Source organism: Hyla sarda, chromosome 3, assembly GCF_029499605.1.
Source record: "Hyla sarda isolate aHylSar1 chromosome 3, aHylSar1.hap1, whole genome shotgun sequence".
NCBI lineage: Eukaryota > Metazoa > Chordata > Amphibia > Anura > Hylidae > Hyla > Hyla sarda.
In genome coordinates, this window is record NC_079191.1 from 80,590,319 (window position 1) to 80,609,214 (window position 18,896).

The following is an 18,896-nucleotide window of genomic DNA, read 5'->3' on the forward strand; positions in this document are numbered from 1 at the left end:
AGGGGGGTGATTCAAACTTTTATTAGGGAAGGGGTTAAATGATCTTTATTCACTTCTTTTTTCCCTTTTTTTTGCAATGTTATAGCTCCCATAGGGGGCTATAACACTGCACACACTGATCTTTTACATTGATCAATGGTTTCTCATAGGAAACCATTGATCGAGGATTCTGCCGCTTGACTGCTCATGCCTGGATCTCGGGCACTGAGCAGTCATTCGGCGATCAGGCACCAGACCCTCCTCGGGTGCTACAGGTGTTTGGGATGCCGCGATTTTGCCGCGGCGATCACGAACAGCTCCCTGAGCAAACCGGCAATGTTTTAGTTTCCCTTTAGACGCTGCGATCAACTTTGAACACCGCGCCTAAAGGGTTAATAGCGCGTGGCACCGCGATCAGTGCCGCGCACTATTAGCCATGGGTCCCGGACGTTGTTATGGCTCAGTGTTATAGAAAGGGAGCGGACTCGGGGCGTGAAGGTACGCCCTAAGTCCTTAAGGAGTTAATAAAGAAAAAGGCTCCTGAAGATCCCACCACTAGGGGTCCCATACCTAATGTGACACTAGCCAGTCCTGCAGCAGCCTCAGGCTGTCCATGAGTCATGAGCAAACACACCAATCACCTCCCACCATCACAAGGAGGGACACACTTGCTTCCCCTGTGAGGACTTCTAACACTCTAATGAAAAGAGGTATTTTTATAATAAATATAGGGGATAGAGACATAAAAATTTGATGTATATGGTAAGGATTAGGTACTGAGTAACATATTATTTATTAATTTTTTGTGGGATCGGAAAGGTACGCTATAAGGTCCTCCTTAACCTGTTGGGGACGAAGGGCGTATGCATACGCCCTTGCATCCTGGTACTTAAGGACGAAGGGCGTATCCATACGCCCGTGGGAATTTCGGCCCCCGCCGCGCGCCGGGCGGGGACCGGGCCGGGGTGATTGCTGATATCTATCAGCAGGCACCCCGTGCAAATGCCCAGGGGGGTCATTAGACCCCCCCATGTTGGCGATCGGCGCAAATCGCAAGTGAATTCACACTTGCGATTTGCGCCGATTCCGGGTCATTACGGGTCTATGGTGACCCGGTGACCCGGAATAGAAGGGGGATCGCGGGTGTCTAAGACACCCACGATCCCCCTAAAGCGATAGGAGTGAGGTGGCAGAGTTGCCACCACTCCTATCTCTGCTATTGGTGGTCTAGATGCGACCACCAATAGCAGATCTGGGGCGGAGGGGTTTACTTTCGTTTTCCCCGTCCTGCCCTCCAACAAAACGAAGAGGAGCGGCGCCACTTACCCCTCCAGAGACAGCGGAGCGTCGGGGATCGGCGGCGGCGAAGGAGATCTGCGGCGGCGTGCGGCAGAAGAGGACGGCTCCCGGATGCGACGGAAGCCGGTGAGTAGTTGCATAGCAACATCTAGAGGGCTACAGTCTGAGACCACTATAGTGGTCTCTAGACTGTAGCCCTCCAGATGTTGCAAAACTACAACTCCCAGCATGCCCAGACAGCTGTTTGCTGTGTGGGCATGCTGGAATTTGTAGTTTTGCAACAGCTGGAGGTCTGCAGTTTAGATACCACTGCACAGTGATCTCTATACTGCCCTCTAGATCTTGCAAAACTACAACTCCCAGCATGCCCACACAGCTGTCTGCTGTCTGGGCATGCTGGGAGTTGTAGTTTTGCAACATCTGGAGGTCCACAGTTTGGAGATCCCTGTTCAGTGGTCTCTAAATTGTAGCACTCCAGATGTTGCAAAACTACAAATTCCAGCATGCCCACACAGCAAACAGCTGTCTCGGCATGCTGGGAGTTGTAGTTGCGTACCTCCAGCTGTTGCATAACTACATCTCCCAGCATGCCCTTCTGTGATCAGACATGCTGGGAATTGTAGTTTTGCAACAGCTGGAGGCACACTGGTTGGAAAATACTGAGTTAGGTAACAGAACCCAACTCAGTATTTTCCAACCAGTGTGTCTCCAGCTGTTTCAAAACTACAACTCCCAGCATGTACTGACAGACCGTGCATGCTGGGAGTTGTAGTTTTGCAACAGCTGGAGGCTCACTGGTTGGAAAATACTGAGTTAGGTAACTGAAACTAACTGAAGGTTTTCCAACCAGTGTGCCTCCAGCTGTTGCAAAACTACAACTCCCAGCATGTACTGACAGACCGTGCATGCTGGGAGTTGTAGTTTTGAAACAGCTGGAGGTTCCCCCCCCCCCCCCATGTAAACGTACAGGGTACATTCACACGGGCGGGTTTACAGCAAGTTTCCTGCTTCAAGTATGAGCTGCGGCAAATTTTTCGCCGCAGCGCAAATTCCTAGCGGGAAACTTACCGTAACCCGCCAGTGTGAATGTACCCTAAAAACACTACACTACACTACACTAACACCTAATAAAGAGTAAAACACTACATATACACTCCCTTACACTGTCCCCCCCAATAAAAATAAAAAACGTATTGTACAGAAGTGTTTCCAAAACGGAGCCTCCAGCTGTTGCAAAACAACAACTCCCAGCATTTCCGGACAGCCACTGATTGTCCAGGCATGCTGGGAGTTTAGCAACAGCTGGAGGCACCCTGTTTGGGAATCACTGGCGTAGAATACCCCTATGTCCACCTCTATGCAATCCCTAATTTAGTCCTCAAATGCGCATGTGCTCTCTCACTTTGGAGCCCTGTCGTATTTCAAGGAAACAGTTTAGGGCCACATATGGGGTATCTCCGTACTCGGGAGAAATTGCACTACAAATTTTGGGGGGCTTGTTCTCCTTTTACCCCTTATGAAAAGGAAAAGTTGGGGTCTACACCAGCCTGTTAGTGTAAAAAAAAAAATTTTTACACTAACATGCTGGTGTTGCCCTTTACTTTTTATTTTCACAAGAGGTAAAAGGAAAAAAAGACCCCCAAAATTTGTAACGCAATTTCTCCTGAGTATGGAAATACCCCATATGTGGGCGTAAAATGCTCTGCGAGCACACAACAAGGCTCAGGAGTGAGAGCGCACTATGTACATTTGAGGCCGAAATTGGTTATTTGCACAGGGGTGGCTGATTTTACAGCGGTTCTGACATAAATGCAAAATAATAAATACCCACATGTGACCCCATTTTGGAAACTACACCCCTCACATAATGTAATAAGGGGTGCAGTGAGCATTTACGCCCCACAGGTGTCTGACAGATTTTTGGAACAGTGGTCTGTGAAAATGAAAAATTGAATTTTTTTGTTTGCACAGCCCACTGTTCCAAAGATCTGTCAAACGCCAGTGGGGTGTAAATGCTCACTGCACCCCTTATTACATTTCGTGAGGGGTGTAGTTTCCAAAATGGGGTCACATGTGGGGGGGTCCACTGTTCTGGCACCACGGGGGGCTTTGTAAATGCACATGGCCCCCGACTTCCATTCCAAACAAATTATCTCTCTAAAAGCTCAATGGCGCTCCTTCTCTTCTGAGCATTGTAGTTCGCTCGCAGTGCACTTGACGTCCACATATGGGGTATTTCCATACTCAGAAGAAATGGGGTTACAAATTTTGGGGGGCATTTTCTCCTATTACCCTTTGTAAAAAAGTAAAATTTGGGGAAAAACCAGCATTTTAGTGGAAAAATATTTTTTTTTCATTTACACATCCGACTTTAACAAAAAGTTGTCAAACACCTGTGGGGTGTTAAGGCTCACCGTACTCCTTGTTACGTTCCTTGAGGGGTGTTGTTTCCATAATAGTGTGCGATGTGTTTTTTTTTGCTGTCCTGGCACCATAGGGGCTTCCTAAATGGGACATGCCCCCCAAAAACCATTTCAGAAAAACTCACTCTCCTAAATCCCATTGTTGCTCCTTCGCTTCTGAGCCCTCTACTGCGCCCGCCGAACACTTGACATACACATATGAGGTATTTTCTTACTCGAGAGAAATTGGGTTACAAATTTTGAGAGGATTTTTTTCCTTTTACCCTTTGTAAAAATTCAAAAACTGGGTCTACAAGAACATGCCAGTGTAAAAAATGAAGATTTTGAATTTTCTCCTTCACTTTGCTGCTATTCCTGTGAAACACCTAAAGGGTTAACACACTTACTGAATGCCATTTTGAATACTTTGAGGGGTGCAGTTTTTATAATGGGTTCATTTATCGGGTATTTCTAACCAGAAGACCCTTCAAATCCACTTCAAACCTGAACTGGTCCCTGAAAAATTCCGATTTTGAAAATTTTGCGAAAAATTGGAAAATTTCTGCTGAGCTTTGAAGCCCTCTGATGTCTTCCAAAAGTAAAAACTCGTCAATTTTCTGATGCAAACATAAAGTAGACAAATTGTATATGTGAATTAATACATAATTTATTTGGAATATCCATATTCCTTATAAGTAGAGAGCTTCAAAGTTAGAAAAATGCAAAATTTTCAAATTTTTCATGAAATTTTAGCATTTTTCACCTAGAAAGGATGCAAGTATCGCCGAAAATTTACCACTAACATAAAGTAGAATATGTCATGAAAAAACAATCTCGGAATCAAATTTATAAGTAAAAGCATTCCAGAGTTATTAATGCTTAAAGTGACAGTGGTCAGATTTGCAAAAAATGCTCCCGTCCTTAGGGTCATAATGGGCTCCGTCCCCAAGGGGTTAAAAGGGTACTCCACTGGAAAAAAAAATTTTTTAAATCAACTGGTGCCAGAAAGTTACTTCTATTAAAAATCTAAATCCTTCCCGTACTTATCAGCTGCTGTATGCTCCACAGGGAGTTCTTTTCTTTTTGAATTTCCTTTCTGTCTGACCATAGTTCTCTCTGCTGACACCTCTTGTCAGAGCAGGGAGTGCAACACTATTCTCGCCCACTCCCCCTTTCCCTGCCTACTTGCCTATCCTCCCTAGGCAGCGGATCGATTGAGGGGAGTAAGGATCAACAAAACAGACTATAATAAAGGCAAAGTCAGGATACTGTAAGCGAGCACACAGACTAACAGGAATAATAAGTCACAGTCCACAAGCCAAGTGAGTATTAAGACAAGAACAGGTGCTCCAATCAAGGTCAGCTGACCAGTCCAGTCAGCCAGGCGAACCCAGCAACAAAAGGTAAACAAAAGAAACTGTCAGAACCATTTAACCCTATGGGTTCTGACACTTCTGTCCATTTTAGGAACGTTCCAAAGTAGGAGCAAATTCCCATAGCGATCCTGCTCTGGACAGTTCCTGACATGGACAGAGGTGTCAGTAGAGAACACTGTGGTCAGATAGAAAGGGAATTCAAAAAGAAAATAACTTCCTGTGGAGCATACAGCAGATGATAAGTACTGGAAGGATTAAGATTTTTAAATAGAAGTAATTTACAAATCTGTTTAACTTTCTGGCACCAGTTGATTAAAAAAGAAAAATGTTTTCCAGTGGAGTACCCCTTTAATGGATCAACTACAGAAGACTGAATGGATTAGAGGATTTTACTGTGTAAACCATTTGCAGAACAACATTCAGTATTTCACCTGCACATATCCTGAAACAAACTGGAGTATCCAGCACAAACACCTTTTCCACTCCTAAGGATTTCTTCAGGATCAGTTGATCTCATGGCTGTATTTTTATAGCCTATTATGTCATATTCTAAAAAAAAAAAAAAGAATGTTTTTAACTGGAGAAAAAAGAAACAATCCTCATTAACAGGTTTTCTCACAATTTATCATGCCCACATATATAGGTATCATATGGCAGGAGCTATGCTTTTATTGCATCTCCAGTCTCGGAAACCTCTTTGTTTCCGGGACTGGAGAAGTGATGTCCTGCCACGCCCCTTCATGATGCCACGCCCCCTCCATTCATGTCTATGGGAGGGGGGATAGGGGATAAGATGTAATTGGCCAGAATACCCCTTTAATATTAATATTTCCACTTCCTATCCTAATCCTAATTTCTACTAGCAATTCTCCTGGATGACCTGTGGACTGGTCAGCGAATAACAATTTCTACTTAAAAGAATCCAGTATTCAAGTATAATGCGGTCACCTAGTATTTGGACCAGGGGCATAAGCCACGTAACTATAGAGGTAGCAGTCACAACGGGCTCTGGTGCCTAAGGGGACCCCTAAGCATATCTGCCCCATAAGAGAGCAGTACAATAGCTGGTATATGGGGCCCTGATTGCAGATTTTGCATCTGTCTACAAGCTCCGCCTCTGATTTGGACTATTTTAATGATCTATTTACCTATATGATGGCATATCCATATCCAGATAGCCCGGACTCTCTCCAAGTCTGTATTAACACCATGTATTAGTTGCTTTGTTAAATCATCCAAGGATCCTGTAGATGGCAACTAATATGAAAAAAAAGAGATTTGAATATAGAGATCTGAATATATGCAAAGATAGAGAGGCATGACAATATATAACTTAGGGTATGTTCACATGCAACAGACTTGTGGCAGATGTTTCTGCAACTAAAAAATCTATAAATTTAAATGAAAGTTGTTTCTACAGCATGAATCAGAGGGAAATATGGAAATGGTACACAGGTTAGATGGGAGTACAGTTTCAGATGGAAAGATGGAAATTACAAGATACAGGATGAGTCCAATAGGTTCATTTGTACTGTGAAGAGTCTACACGTGGCTTATTGTGGTGCAGATTCTTGTATACGTTGCTTGGTTTAAAATGGTTTTGTGGCACAATAATCTAGGCAGAAAAAAGGTTGAAGAAAGTATTGTTACTAATTTGGACCATAGGTCCACAAAGAGAATAGTGTACACAGCGGGGTCCTTGCTCAGCTTTACTCCTCCTCTGGCTAGATGATACTTCTTGGATCAGGAACTGAAAGCATGATACCGTCAAAAGTTTGAACTGGAGAGAACCTTTTTTGGGTGAAATCCTCCAAACTAGGCACATGCCTGCCTCAGATTAGATGGTTCTTGCAACTGGAGCAGGATCTGAGAGACCCAGGTACATTCTCTAACTGGGTGCATGTATTTTTGCATGACCAGTCTACCTGGCAGTAGCAGCCTTAGAAGAGATGTTCACTCCTTCCTGGTTAGAGACAGACTCTGCCAAGGAATTCATCAGCCACATGACAACTTCACATAGTTGTAGCTGGGTCACTGCACCAGGATGTAAGGAAACCCAGTTTTGATGAATGGGACTGTAAAGACAGGGTAGGCACTAGGGCACTAGTTAGAATCAGTCTCTCTTTTTGGCCCAGTGCACAAAGTCTCTTTTAGCTTAGTCATGGCCTCCCACTTTGTCTTGCAACACAGACAACTCCTCCCTTTTGGGCAATCTATTTTAAGTAGCCTATGCTCCTACCACGTGTTTAAAAAAAGCTGCATGTAGGCCACAAAAAGGTCATCTCACCAAACTTGGGTCAGAAGCTAAACATCTCGGGTGGGGAATCCTAGACTGTCATGTCACCAAGATCAAGCAGCCATCAGCTTCACCAATAACATAGTAATCAAAGAAATCAATATAAAGATTTTATTTCTGAACACATAATTGGTTTCAACTATGTCAAACAATAAAGTAGCACACTTTAGAGCCCCATAACATCTTTCTGTTTTCACATGATTTTTATTTACTTTCCTGCGAATGACTGATGACCTAATATTCTAGCACATATACTGGAGTTGTTCTGTATTACAGTATGAACACAGACATTTACTGTACACCAAATGAGACATTTTATTACAAGTCAGAACACATTTGGATGTTATACGTGCCTGTGCTATTGGCCATGCAGTGAAGAAGAAGGTGGAGGGGCAAATATGGCCCAAGTCCTCCTGTGTTATGGGGTTGGGATGCAGTGGATTAAACAGCGCCAGAAGAGGGACCCCATTTTAATTTTTGCTATGAGGCCCCCTTTCCATGATACACTCCCTTGACACAAGATATACAATTATGGTTATCATTACCTTTGCTGCAAAAGCATCCAGTTTCTCAAACTTCTTTAAGTCTATGTGTAAAGATTTTAGAATTGATTTGTCCCAAGGATATTCTGCCATAAAAGAAAGATTAATTGATTTCAGTAACAAGTAAAATCTGAAAATAAAGCAAAACTAAAACCTAGAAGTGAAGTACCAGCTCATAGAGGGCTGTGTGCACTGTTGTATATATCCATAAAACACACGTCAGTGATATATCTATCAGAACAGACCTATGATGCACAGGATTTGAAGCTTCACATTTAAACGGAAACTAAATGACTAAACACAGCTTCAAATCTGCAGCTTCAAATCCTGAAGAACAAATATGCTCAGTGTGGTAGCCAAGTTAGGGAGGTGTTACCCTGTGCTCCTGCTCCTGTCAGGCAGCGTCCTTCAGTGTCTCCAAGGCCCCCTGCACTTGTTTCCCCATTGTAAATATGTTTTACCATATAAAGTGTTATAAAATGTAATGTTGCTTTAAGAGTTATACAATTTGATATGTCATGGGATTGTTACCGAGGAGGTACTAGTGAACAGGTGATACCAAGAGTGACCTATGTGCACCCTGCTAGTCTCCCCCATATAAGCCCTGGGCAGGGCCGGATCATCATTGGTGCTCATGGGACATCCATTCGGGAAATCCCTGTGTCCCGAAAAATCTTTTCAGGACACAAGGATGTTCCGGCAGCTACCTCTCTGACGTCCCGTGCGTGCGCCCATAGGAGAAAAGTGGAGTGGAGCATAGAGGAGGACGCGCGCGCATGGTAAGTTACCAGCAGCACGTCATTTTCAGTGTTCCGACCTCCGCTCCTTCGCTCCCGGGACCTACTGCTATGGCCCAAAGACCATAGCAGTAGATTGTGACCCCGGTCCCCAGGGTCCCCGGACCGGTGGAGCGGTGGTCGGAACACTGAAGTGAGGCAGTAAACAGGCATACAGCCTTCAACCATACACTGTATATGGCTGAAGGCTGTATGTCTGTGGGGGAACTGTACTGCACCTAATGTGGGGGAATTGTACTGCACCTAATGTGGGGGAACAATACTGCACCTAATGTGGGGGAACTGTACTGCACCTTATGTGAAGAACTGTACTGCACAGTGCACCTAATGTGGGGAACTGTACTGCACCTAATGTGGGGAACTGTACTGCACCTAATGTGGGGAACTGTACTGCACCTAATGTGGGGGAACAATACTGCACCTAATGTGAAGAACTGTACTGCACCTAATGTGGGGAACTGTACTGCACCTAATGTGGGGGAACAATACTGCACCTAATGTGAAGAACTGTACTGCACCTAATGTGGGGAACTGTACTGCACCTAATGTGGGGAACTGTACTGAACCTAATGTGGGGAACTGTACTGCACCTAATGTGGGGATACTATACTGCACCTAATGTGAAGAACTGTACTGAACCTAATGTGGGGAACTGTACTGCACCTAATGTGGGGAACTGTACTGAACCTAATGTGGGGAACTGTACTGCACCTAATGTGGGGATACTATACTGCACCTAATGTGGGGGAACTATACTGCACCTAATGTGGGGGAACTGTACTGCCAACCTAATGTGGGGGAACTGTACTGCCAACCTAATGTGCGGGGACTTATACTGCCAACCTAACGTGCAGGGACTTATACTACCAACCTAATGTGCGGGGACTTATACTGCCAACCTAATGTGGGGGAACTACAACCTAATGCGGGGCAACTATACTGCCAACCTAATGTGGGGGAACTATACTGCCAACCTAATGTGGGGGAACTATACTGCACCTAATGTGGGGGAACTATACTGCACCTAATGTGGGGGAACTGTCGGGGGGGGTGGGGGCATCATAATGAAGTGCTCCGTCTTCCAGGCAGCCTTAATCTGGCCCTGGCCCTGGGTGGAGAGGAGATAGCTTTTCTCTCAATGAGCTCTGCTCTTCTGCTAAGCTGAGGACCAGTGAAGTCGTGCCTAGTGTGTGTGTCCAGAGTGTTGGAGACTTCAAAGTCAAGTCCTGCAGCCACTATCAAGTCAAGTAAGCTAAAGTCACAGCTTTATGAGTCAAGTCAGTCCCTGTCATCTGTCAAGTCAGCGTGGTCTGCATTCAATTGTCCAGTCCTACTACAAGTTCCAGCAAGCCCTTCAGGTCTCTGCATCACTGGTCACCTCCTTGGGACACGGCTGAACTGTATAGACTTTACCAACAGTCTACCCTCAGTAAAGCTACCGTTGTCCGTAACTTGGCATTGTAGTCTTTATTGTCCCCATGCCTAGCACAGGATCCAACGGTATACCTTCAGGTGGTTTTAGGCTAAACCACGCCCTGGTGTCACGAATGCAAGGGGTTAATGCCATCTGCCCCTAGGGTAACAACATCTGCCCTCATCACACCCTGATGTTACAACTTATGGCATGACAAACAAGATACAGGTGTGCGCTTTATGCCACAAGTCATCCCCCTTAGTCTGAACTGTGTCCAATATTGTCTGCAAAAACATTGTCTGCATGCTGATGCAATTTATGTCTGCGCCAAAAAGTGTATGGGACTTTGCAAGTGACAAGTGTTTTACTTGTGGCGTTTGTGATACAGAAGAGGAGGTGAAGAAAAGACTGTTATTTGCCATCGTGGCTTGTAGAGAGTCGGTACCAGAAAGGGTTAAATGGGTCCGGTGTTTCCTGCAAGCGGTCGCAGCTCCACCCCGTCAGTCCCCAGCGGTGATGCCTTTCCAGCACAGTTAGGAGGAACCAAAGAGCTGACCTGTGTTGCACAGTGGAAGACTTTGCCGACTGGACCAAAACAGGAATGTCCCTGGGCGCAGCCATATTGGAGGTTCCGGCGGCTGCATCTGGCTCCGTTGTCTTCTATCAAGCATCTGTTGCAGCACAGAGTCTTCAAACATCAACAATTACCAGTATCAAGTCTCCGGTGCCTATAAGTATCAGCATTAACCCACTAGTGTCCGCAAGTCTGGTCGCAAGACAAATTACTACCAAGTACCCGCAAAATAGAGGGGGAGCATTCATTATAGTACTCCCACTAGCCGAGTATTAACCGCTGCAGCACTTCAGCAACTATCTTTAAGGGGAAAGCACCTTATTCTTCTTAAAGCGACAGCACACTCAAAATTCAACAAGATGTCAGAACCCAGCTTTCCAGATCAACCAGACAACAGTGCCCCTTCATCTCCAGCAGCGGGATCATCACCTGCCCCAGTGTCCGGAATGTTGCCAGTACTGCCTGCAGTCCACATCAACAACCCTGGTGTTCCAGCGTTTGCACCAATATTCATGGGAAACCCTGTCCTCCCTACCTACAATGGAGACCCCTTCACTCTGAAGGATTTCAAAGAAAGGATCAAGAGTTTCTTTGTCTTTTACTCTTTCCCTCCTAATCCACAGGTGCAATTGCTCACAGAACAACTACAAGGACCAACGTTAGAGAAAGTCCACAGCTGGCCAGCCTCCAAGAAAGCAACTGTAGAGCAGATCTTTGAAGGACTGTACCAGGTATTTGAGTCATATTCTCCATTAGAGCTAAGGTGTTAATGGACAGATTTATTGATGCGGCTGATAATAAATGGGACAAAGCCCAGCTGAGAATGTTAGCGGTCCAAAACCCCAACTTGTCATTCCCCGCTTTCAAGAGACTGGCTTTCCAAGTGATTGAGTCCGGGACTGAGTTAGAGGAAGCTTGTCTATCTGTCCAAGAGCCACTACAGGCGGTAGCCAGACCTATACCATCACCATCACCAGCCCCCGCTCCAGTGTCACCTGCTTTGCCAGTCACCACAGCCTAAGATTTACAGAGTGTTAGGCAAGACATCGAACAACTGACTAATGCTGTGAAGAAGCTTGCCACCCCGTCCAATCCACCTGACCGTGAGCCGCCCCTACCCAGAAAACCTGCTCCTGCTCCCCGCAATTTCAACCCCTGCAACCCTCACGTTATAGACCCTCAGGGACTCAAAGACCCTTTTGTAAATAATGTAATATACCAGGACATTGGAAAATGCAGTGTTGGGATTTAAACGGATTTCCCCTGAGTTCTCGGAAAACAGTTATCTGGTCCAACCCACATAAGACCTCAGTCAGGACTCTCACTTTATGTCGCCTCCTGCCCCTATGTAAAAATGTTTGTAGAAAGTGTACCGTTGGAGGCGATAGATACAGGGTAACAAATGTCTACTGGGATGCTAGTTTATTGTGTGAACCGGAGGATGTTAACTTCAGAGTAGTTGCAGGTAATGGGCAACCAGTCCCCAGGCATGGATACTGAGAGCCAACCATTCAGTTCGGAGAGCATGTACTTAGCGTGCAGGGAGTGATTGTTACTAATGTGACAGATAAGGGGTCTGCTGAATTTATACTGGGGATGAACATTATGAAAAACTGTTTTGTTGAAATAGTAGATGCCTTGCATGCCTCTCTTCCCATATGTCCCCTTCAGGCCAACGGGCTGCGCAGCACCACTTGAAAGTTGTACAAGCGGAGTGGAAGTTTGCCAACAAGCAAGGTGAAATCTGCAGAGTTCGAGTACAAGACATCCGGTCGGTGACCTTTCAACCCAACACAGAAACTATAATTTGGTGTCTTCATGTCCCGGAGTCAAGAATAGAGACTATCAAGCCCTGCTGGAGCCTCTGCAACTTGAAGACCAACCTCTTGTCCGAGCTGAGAGAAGCCTTGTCACCATTACCAACGGGAGAGTTCCAGTCCGGTTAGTCAACCTGTCTAATGCTACTGTGTTACCCAAATACACCCCAGTAGCCCAATTGTATCTCATAGAGTCAAAGGACATCTTAACAGAACGTAAGTGGCCTGACAGCGTGTAGCCCAAGTGGCCGCAGGATCCAGTACGAGTCCTCCCAAGCCCTGGTGGGCACAGCTCCAAGTTGGAGATGGCACTACCCCAAGAGACCAAGTCAAGGAAGTCATAAATGTCGCTAAAAAGGTACCATGAAGCTTTTAGCAAACATCCCCCATATTTCAGACATACGTCCATGATCCAACACCAAATCCTCACAGGTGACAGCCCACCTATCAAGGAAAGACACCGCCTGGTCATGCCAGGCATGTATCAGACTGTCAAGAAGATGCTGGCCAACATGAAAGAGGTAGACTTGATCCAAGAAAGTCAGAGTCCATGGGTGGCGCCACTTGTCCTGTTCAAGAAAAAAGACGGAACCATCTGCTTCTGTGTCGATTACAGGAAACTGAACAATGTCACACATAAGGACACTTATCCTCTGCCAAGAATCGAGGAGTCACTCACAGCCCTCGAGTCTGCTGGTTAATTTTCCACCCTGGACTTAACCAGCAGATATTGGCAAGTGCCCATGGCTGTGGAAGAACGGGAGAAGACTGCCTTTGTGACACCTATGGGATTGTTTGAGTAAGTATGCTGTTTGGGCTATATAATGCCCCTTCTACGTTTCAGCGTTTGATAGAAAGGTGCCTGGGCCATCTAAATTTTCAAAGTGTCCTATTGTACCTAGAGATTGTCATTGTGTATTCCAAGTCCTACCTTGAACACCTCAGTCATCTGTCAGATGTGTTCCAAGTCCCGATCAAGCATGGGCTGAACATCAAGCCGTCAAAATGTCACTTGCTCAAACCTCAGGTACACTACCTGGGTCATGTTGTCAGCGCCGAGTGAGTCCAGCCCAATCCTGAAAAGGTGGAAGTTGTCAAGAACTGGCCTACCCCGCGCATGGTGAAAATTGCCGGGAGCTTCCTGGGATTTGCCGGCTACTACTGTCGCTTCATTCCCCACTTCGCCCAGATTGCAAAACCCCTCACAGTTCTCTTACAGGGTACGGCAAAGGAGAACTACAATGGGAAACTACCTGTTGAATGGGCCGAAGAACAAGAGACAGTGTTCCGAGCTCTTAAACATCTGCTGACAGTACCACCCATCCTGGCATACCAAGACTATAGTCAGCCATTCAGGTTTTATACCGATGCCAGTTTCAAAGGTCTTAGAGCTGTCCTGTCCCAAGTCCAGGAAGGGAAAGAGCGAGTAGTTGCCTATGCCAGTAGTAACCTGCAAGGAGCAGAGAAGAATGATGCAAACTAAAGCTCATTCAAGTTAGAACTTCTTGCCCTTCCGTGACCGAATAGTTCAAAGACTATTCAAGTTAGAACTTCTTGCCCTTTCGTGACCGAAAAGTTCAAAGACTACTTGGCCGCCACGTCATTTACTGTCTACATGGATAATAACCTGTTGGCCCACCTGAACACTACCAAGTTGGGTGCCATCTAACAATGTTGGGTTTCAAGATTAGCCAAATACAGTTTCACCATCAAGTACAGAAGTGGCAAGTCAAATGCCAATGCCGATGTACTGTCTCAGATGACCCCTGTTGAAGAACCACCTGTCGAAGACATGTAGGAGGATGTGGAGATTCTCCCATTTTATCAATGGTTCGTGAACCAGAATGTTGTGACCGCCATGATGGACGGCGAACCCAGGTCCGAAAAGGTTAAGGAAGACCTGTACACCTGGAAGACTCTTCAAGATGAAAGACGAGTCATGGGGGATCTGTTGGACTACCTTCTGGCGAAAAAGGTACCAATCCGTCTATGCTGGGCCCAGTGTGATTATGAGCTGAAACGTCTGTTGTGACAGAGGAAACGACTGTTTGTGCACAAAGGGCTGTTGTGATTCTATTGGAGCGACATTGAGAAATGGTGCAGTGAATGTGCTGTCTGTAAATTGTCAGCAAGAAGATGGGCGAGGCCCAACAGAGACAACAGTAGGATAACCGTCATGCTTCTGGCAAACCACTTCAGTTGGGCGATAAAGTCTGGCCGCAAAAGTTTCCAAGGACCCACAAGTTAGACTCTATGTTGGAGACAGAACCGTACATGGTGACGGCCATACTATATCTAGACTCTGGTGTATACGAAGTGCAAAAGTCTGGGTATGAGCCACAAGTTGTTCACGGAAACCGAATCAAGTTGTATTTGAAAGAAGAACTACCAGTGCTCCCAGCACTACCTCCTCCAGATGTCAGACCTATGAGAGGATATGTCCCAGGCGAAGGAATCCACCCATCTAAAGATTTTCTCATGTTTTCTCCAACTCAGCCTGCGATCTTCTGTGTCTCACCAATCTCGGGGCCGGTTCAACCAACACCAGTCCTAGTCTTGTCACTATTGGCTCCGGCCTATACGCCTGTCTCTAAAGTACCAACTCAGTCTCCAGCCTTTCCAATGCAGATGCGAGCAACTCTGGGTCCCGCCAGTCCTGGACCAATACCCGCTCTTGAATTCGTCAAGGAAGAGTTAGCTGCAGCTTCAGAGGCTCCAAGGCTCCCGAAGACGCAAGAGTTCCAGATTCCCCCAAAGTGGTGTTGTGTAGGTCTCAACGGTCGACACAAGGACATATTCCCGCCAGGTACAAAGATTATCTCATAATGCAAAGTTATGTACCACACATAGTCAGTTCACATATGGTAAAAGTAGTCCACACATATTCAAAACGTTAAGATAGGACTGTAACATTATTTGTCATCCCAGTCTACAAGTTCTAAACATATACAGTTATGTAAACACCAAAAGAATGATTACTAGATATCAAGAAAGTAATAGAAAACATAACAAAATCTTTATTTAGACAAATGCAAAGATACATAAAAAATACATAAGACATACATAAAAAATGGCACAGTAAGATAACAGAATGGATAGCAGATGCCAAGGTAAGCCGTGACTACATATAAGGTAACAGTCTAGGTAGAGAGTCTCATACAAGAAGCAATAGTGCAACAAATAGTAAATAAAAGTGTAAGGAATACAATGAAGACATAAACCAGACCAATATATATTACCAATACCATATGATACAATAGGACTTACCAAGGGATATGCTCAACACCTACATATGTTTCGCTCCTTCGAGCTTCCTCAGGGGGCATCATATTCAGTTATGTGTCTAATGTGTTCTCTCCTGTCCATGTGTACAGGGTACTCTACTGGCCAGATGGTTCACCTGACATCTAGATAATGCACGCAGAGTGACAGAATTGCTAAATGTAAAGATAACTCTGTTGTCTAGTGTAACAACGTATAGCCTCCGACAGCCCAATCCATGAATCTGTGTATATTGATATGTATATTGTTGTCTTGAGTGTCTTCAGAAAGCAGTTACAAAGTCAAATTAACCCCATATGTTTAAAGAGCATGTATGGACATTTACCATGCCACATGGACTCACCCATATCTTGTTTCGTAATCCAGACCTGAGAAGGAAATTATGCATAAATGCCCCAGGAACTGTCACTAGGCCTCAGTGGCCACTTCAGTCCTCCGCCCTCCAGGACGACTTTAATTAAGAGGGGGAGTTTGTGGTGGTCCAGTATGGGAGGTGTTACCCCGTGCTCCTGCTGTCTTATCAGGCAGCCTCCTTCAGTGTCCCAAAGGCCCCCTGCACTTGTTTCCCCATTGTAAATATGTTTTACCATATAAAGTGTTATAAAATGTAATGTTGCTTTAAGAATTATACCATGTGATATGGCACAAAACAATTAGCCCTCATACCACCGCTCATACGGAAAAATGAAAAAGTTATAGATCATCAAAATAGAGGGATTTTAAACGTACTAATTTGGTTAAAAAAAAATTCTAAGAAAGTATGTAATCATGGGTATCATTTTAATCGAATTGACCCACAAAATAAAGAACACATCATTTTTACCATACATTGTACAGCGTGAAAACAAAACCTTCCAAAATTTGCTAAATTGCGGTTTGTTTTCTTTTTAATTTCCCCACACAAATGGTATTTTTTTGGTAGCGCCATACATTTTATGGTAAAATGAGTGATGTCATTACAAAGGACAACTGATCTTGCAAAAAACAATACCTGATACTAGTCTGTGGATGAAAATATAAAAGAGTTTTGATTTTTAGAAGACGAAGAGGAAAAAACGAAAATTCTAAAATAAAATTGGCCTGGTCCTTGAGGTCAAAATGGGCTTGGTCCTTAAAACAGGGCTCTGAATAAAGTAGCAGTGCACAGACTAGACTGCTGTTCCCTATGATGTCTATAAAAGTGCACAAAATTTACACAGGCTATCTCTGACACTCCCACAGACAATGAATGGTACGGCAGTCAAGTCTGTGTACTGCTGCTTCGTTCAGAGTCCTGGTCCCTGCAGTCAGAACCCCTGCTATCAGACACTAATCCTCTCCTGGGGATTGGGAATAAATGACTATGCAGGCAAAACCCCTTTAAGTGACGGGAGGTTCAACAATACATTAGTGCATATACTGCAGATTTCACACTACAGCCTAAGAAATCCATAGCGTAAAATCTGCAGTGTATACACTACATGTAAACACACCCTTAACATCAATTGTGATAGTATAAATAAAATCTGTGCCGTACACAATTCATTTTAATCAGCCAAATGGAGTCAGCTAGAGATCTTTTGATCGGAACTGAAAACTGGTCTGCTGTGGTTTTCAGTCTGGTTCAAAGGGCATTCATCTCATTGAATAAATGGGGTACAGCATGGATCCACCAGGTATATGGCAGCAGGTGGTTTTGAAACATAGAGGATCAGTACAGGATAAGTAATGTGAAGTATGCAGTGATTCCACCAGGAGATGTGGCTCCTGATCTTCATCCTATATTAAATATAGGATGTAAATCAGTCAGGATCAGGAGTAACATCTGGTATACTCTGGAGGTGTGCTCGCTATTCGGCTGATGGAGTCACTGGGGCAGATTTATCAAAACCTGTCCAGACGAAAAGTTGCCCAGTTGCCCATAGCAACCAATCAGATTCCTTCTTTCATTTTTAACAAGGCCTCTGCAAAATGAAAGAAGTGATCTGATTGGTTGCTATGGGCAATTTGGCAACTTTTCCTTTGCACAGGTTTTGATAAATCTCCCCCACTGTGTACAATTACATTACTCCTGTACAGGGTATTATATTGTAATGTATATGCACAGTGACTCCATGCCAGTAAGGTAGTGAGCGCAGCCCTGAGAGTGTAATACAGAACTATTACTGACTGGGCTCCCTCCCTGGCTCTTATCAGTGGTGTGGCGGTGCTCAGCTCTGGTGGAGACGTTAGGGGTGGGGTTAGGAAGGCTAACAACTCCATACAGTTAGTACCCTCGGAAAATGGCAAAAAGCACAATGATACTGCTGTCACCAGGCTGCTCCTTGGCTTCGTCACTCTGTGATTATCCTGATGCCACATGACCAGGCAGCCTGCCCCCGCATTTAACAGAATGGCCAATTGGCCTGGCGGGAAGCTAAACAGAGGATATTGAGTATGAGGGAGCCAAGGGGCCAGGCAAAATTAAAAACCTAAATTAGCAATTCATCAGAAAACAGCTGCAGAAAATATGCAGCAAAATATGCAGCAGAAAGTGGTTTTCCAGAGACAAAAAAAACTTGATATGTGACTAGGGGACAACTAAACACATACTTACCTACCTCAGTTTCCTGGGGCTCTTGCTGGGATGTCATCCAGTTAACCGCAGTTGTGGATTATTCCACTTTCCAAGACAAGCTCTTTACTGTGAAGAGCTCATGTCGGAAGGAGGAAGTAGCCAGAGCTGCCAAGTTTACTTAGCAACATATTGTTACATTTCTCTACATCTCTGTCTCTAGTTGAATCACTGCATCATTTCCACTAAGGGCACCCCCCTTTCTTGGTCCCAGACATACATCACAGAGTGTGCCCTGGGGGAAGACTACTACCACCATCTTTGCACCCGCTGTCACTGTGCTGAGGAGTGCAAGAGGACCAGTGAAGCCACTTCTGCCACCCTGACATCTGAATTGGTAAACCCACTGGATTTCTAGTTACCGCACCCCCAGGGTACCACACAGGCAGCTGGGAATATGTGATGTGCCGAGCTCCCAGTACAGCACCTGAAAATCAGGACTGTTCTGTTGGATCTGAGATGGTTACAAACAATACAATGAACACAATACAAAAAACCTTTGTCACATAACACTTCCATACTGTT

At 45.0% G+C, this 18,896-nt stretch overlaps 1 protein-coding gene across 1 annotated transcript in view; it reads right to left on the reverse strand.

Annotated features, from left to right (window-relative positions):
• Positions 1-18,388, reverse strand: part of LOC130360578 (kyphoscoliosis peptidase-like) — a 72,670-nt gene extending 54,282 nt beyond the window's left edge. The window contains exons 1-4 of the mRNA XM_056563102.1: positions 18,358-18,388; positions 7,898-7,980; positions 6,205-6,313; positions 5,488-5,605 (exon numbers count right to left, since the gene is read on the reverse strand). Of these exons, the coding sequence (XP_056419077.1) occupies positions 5,488-5,573 (86 nt within the window). The 5' untranslated portion in view covers positions 5,574-5,605; positions 6,205-6,313; positions 7,898-7,980; positions 18,358-18,388. The remainder of the gene's footprint in view (positions 1-5,487; positions 5,606-6,204; positions 6,314-7,897; positions 7,981-18,357) is intronic.
• Between the last annotated feature and the right edge of the window lie 508 nt (positions 18,389-18,896).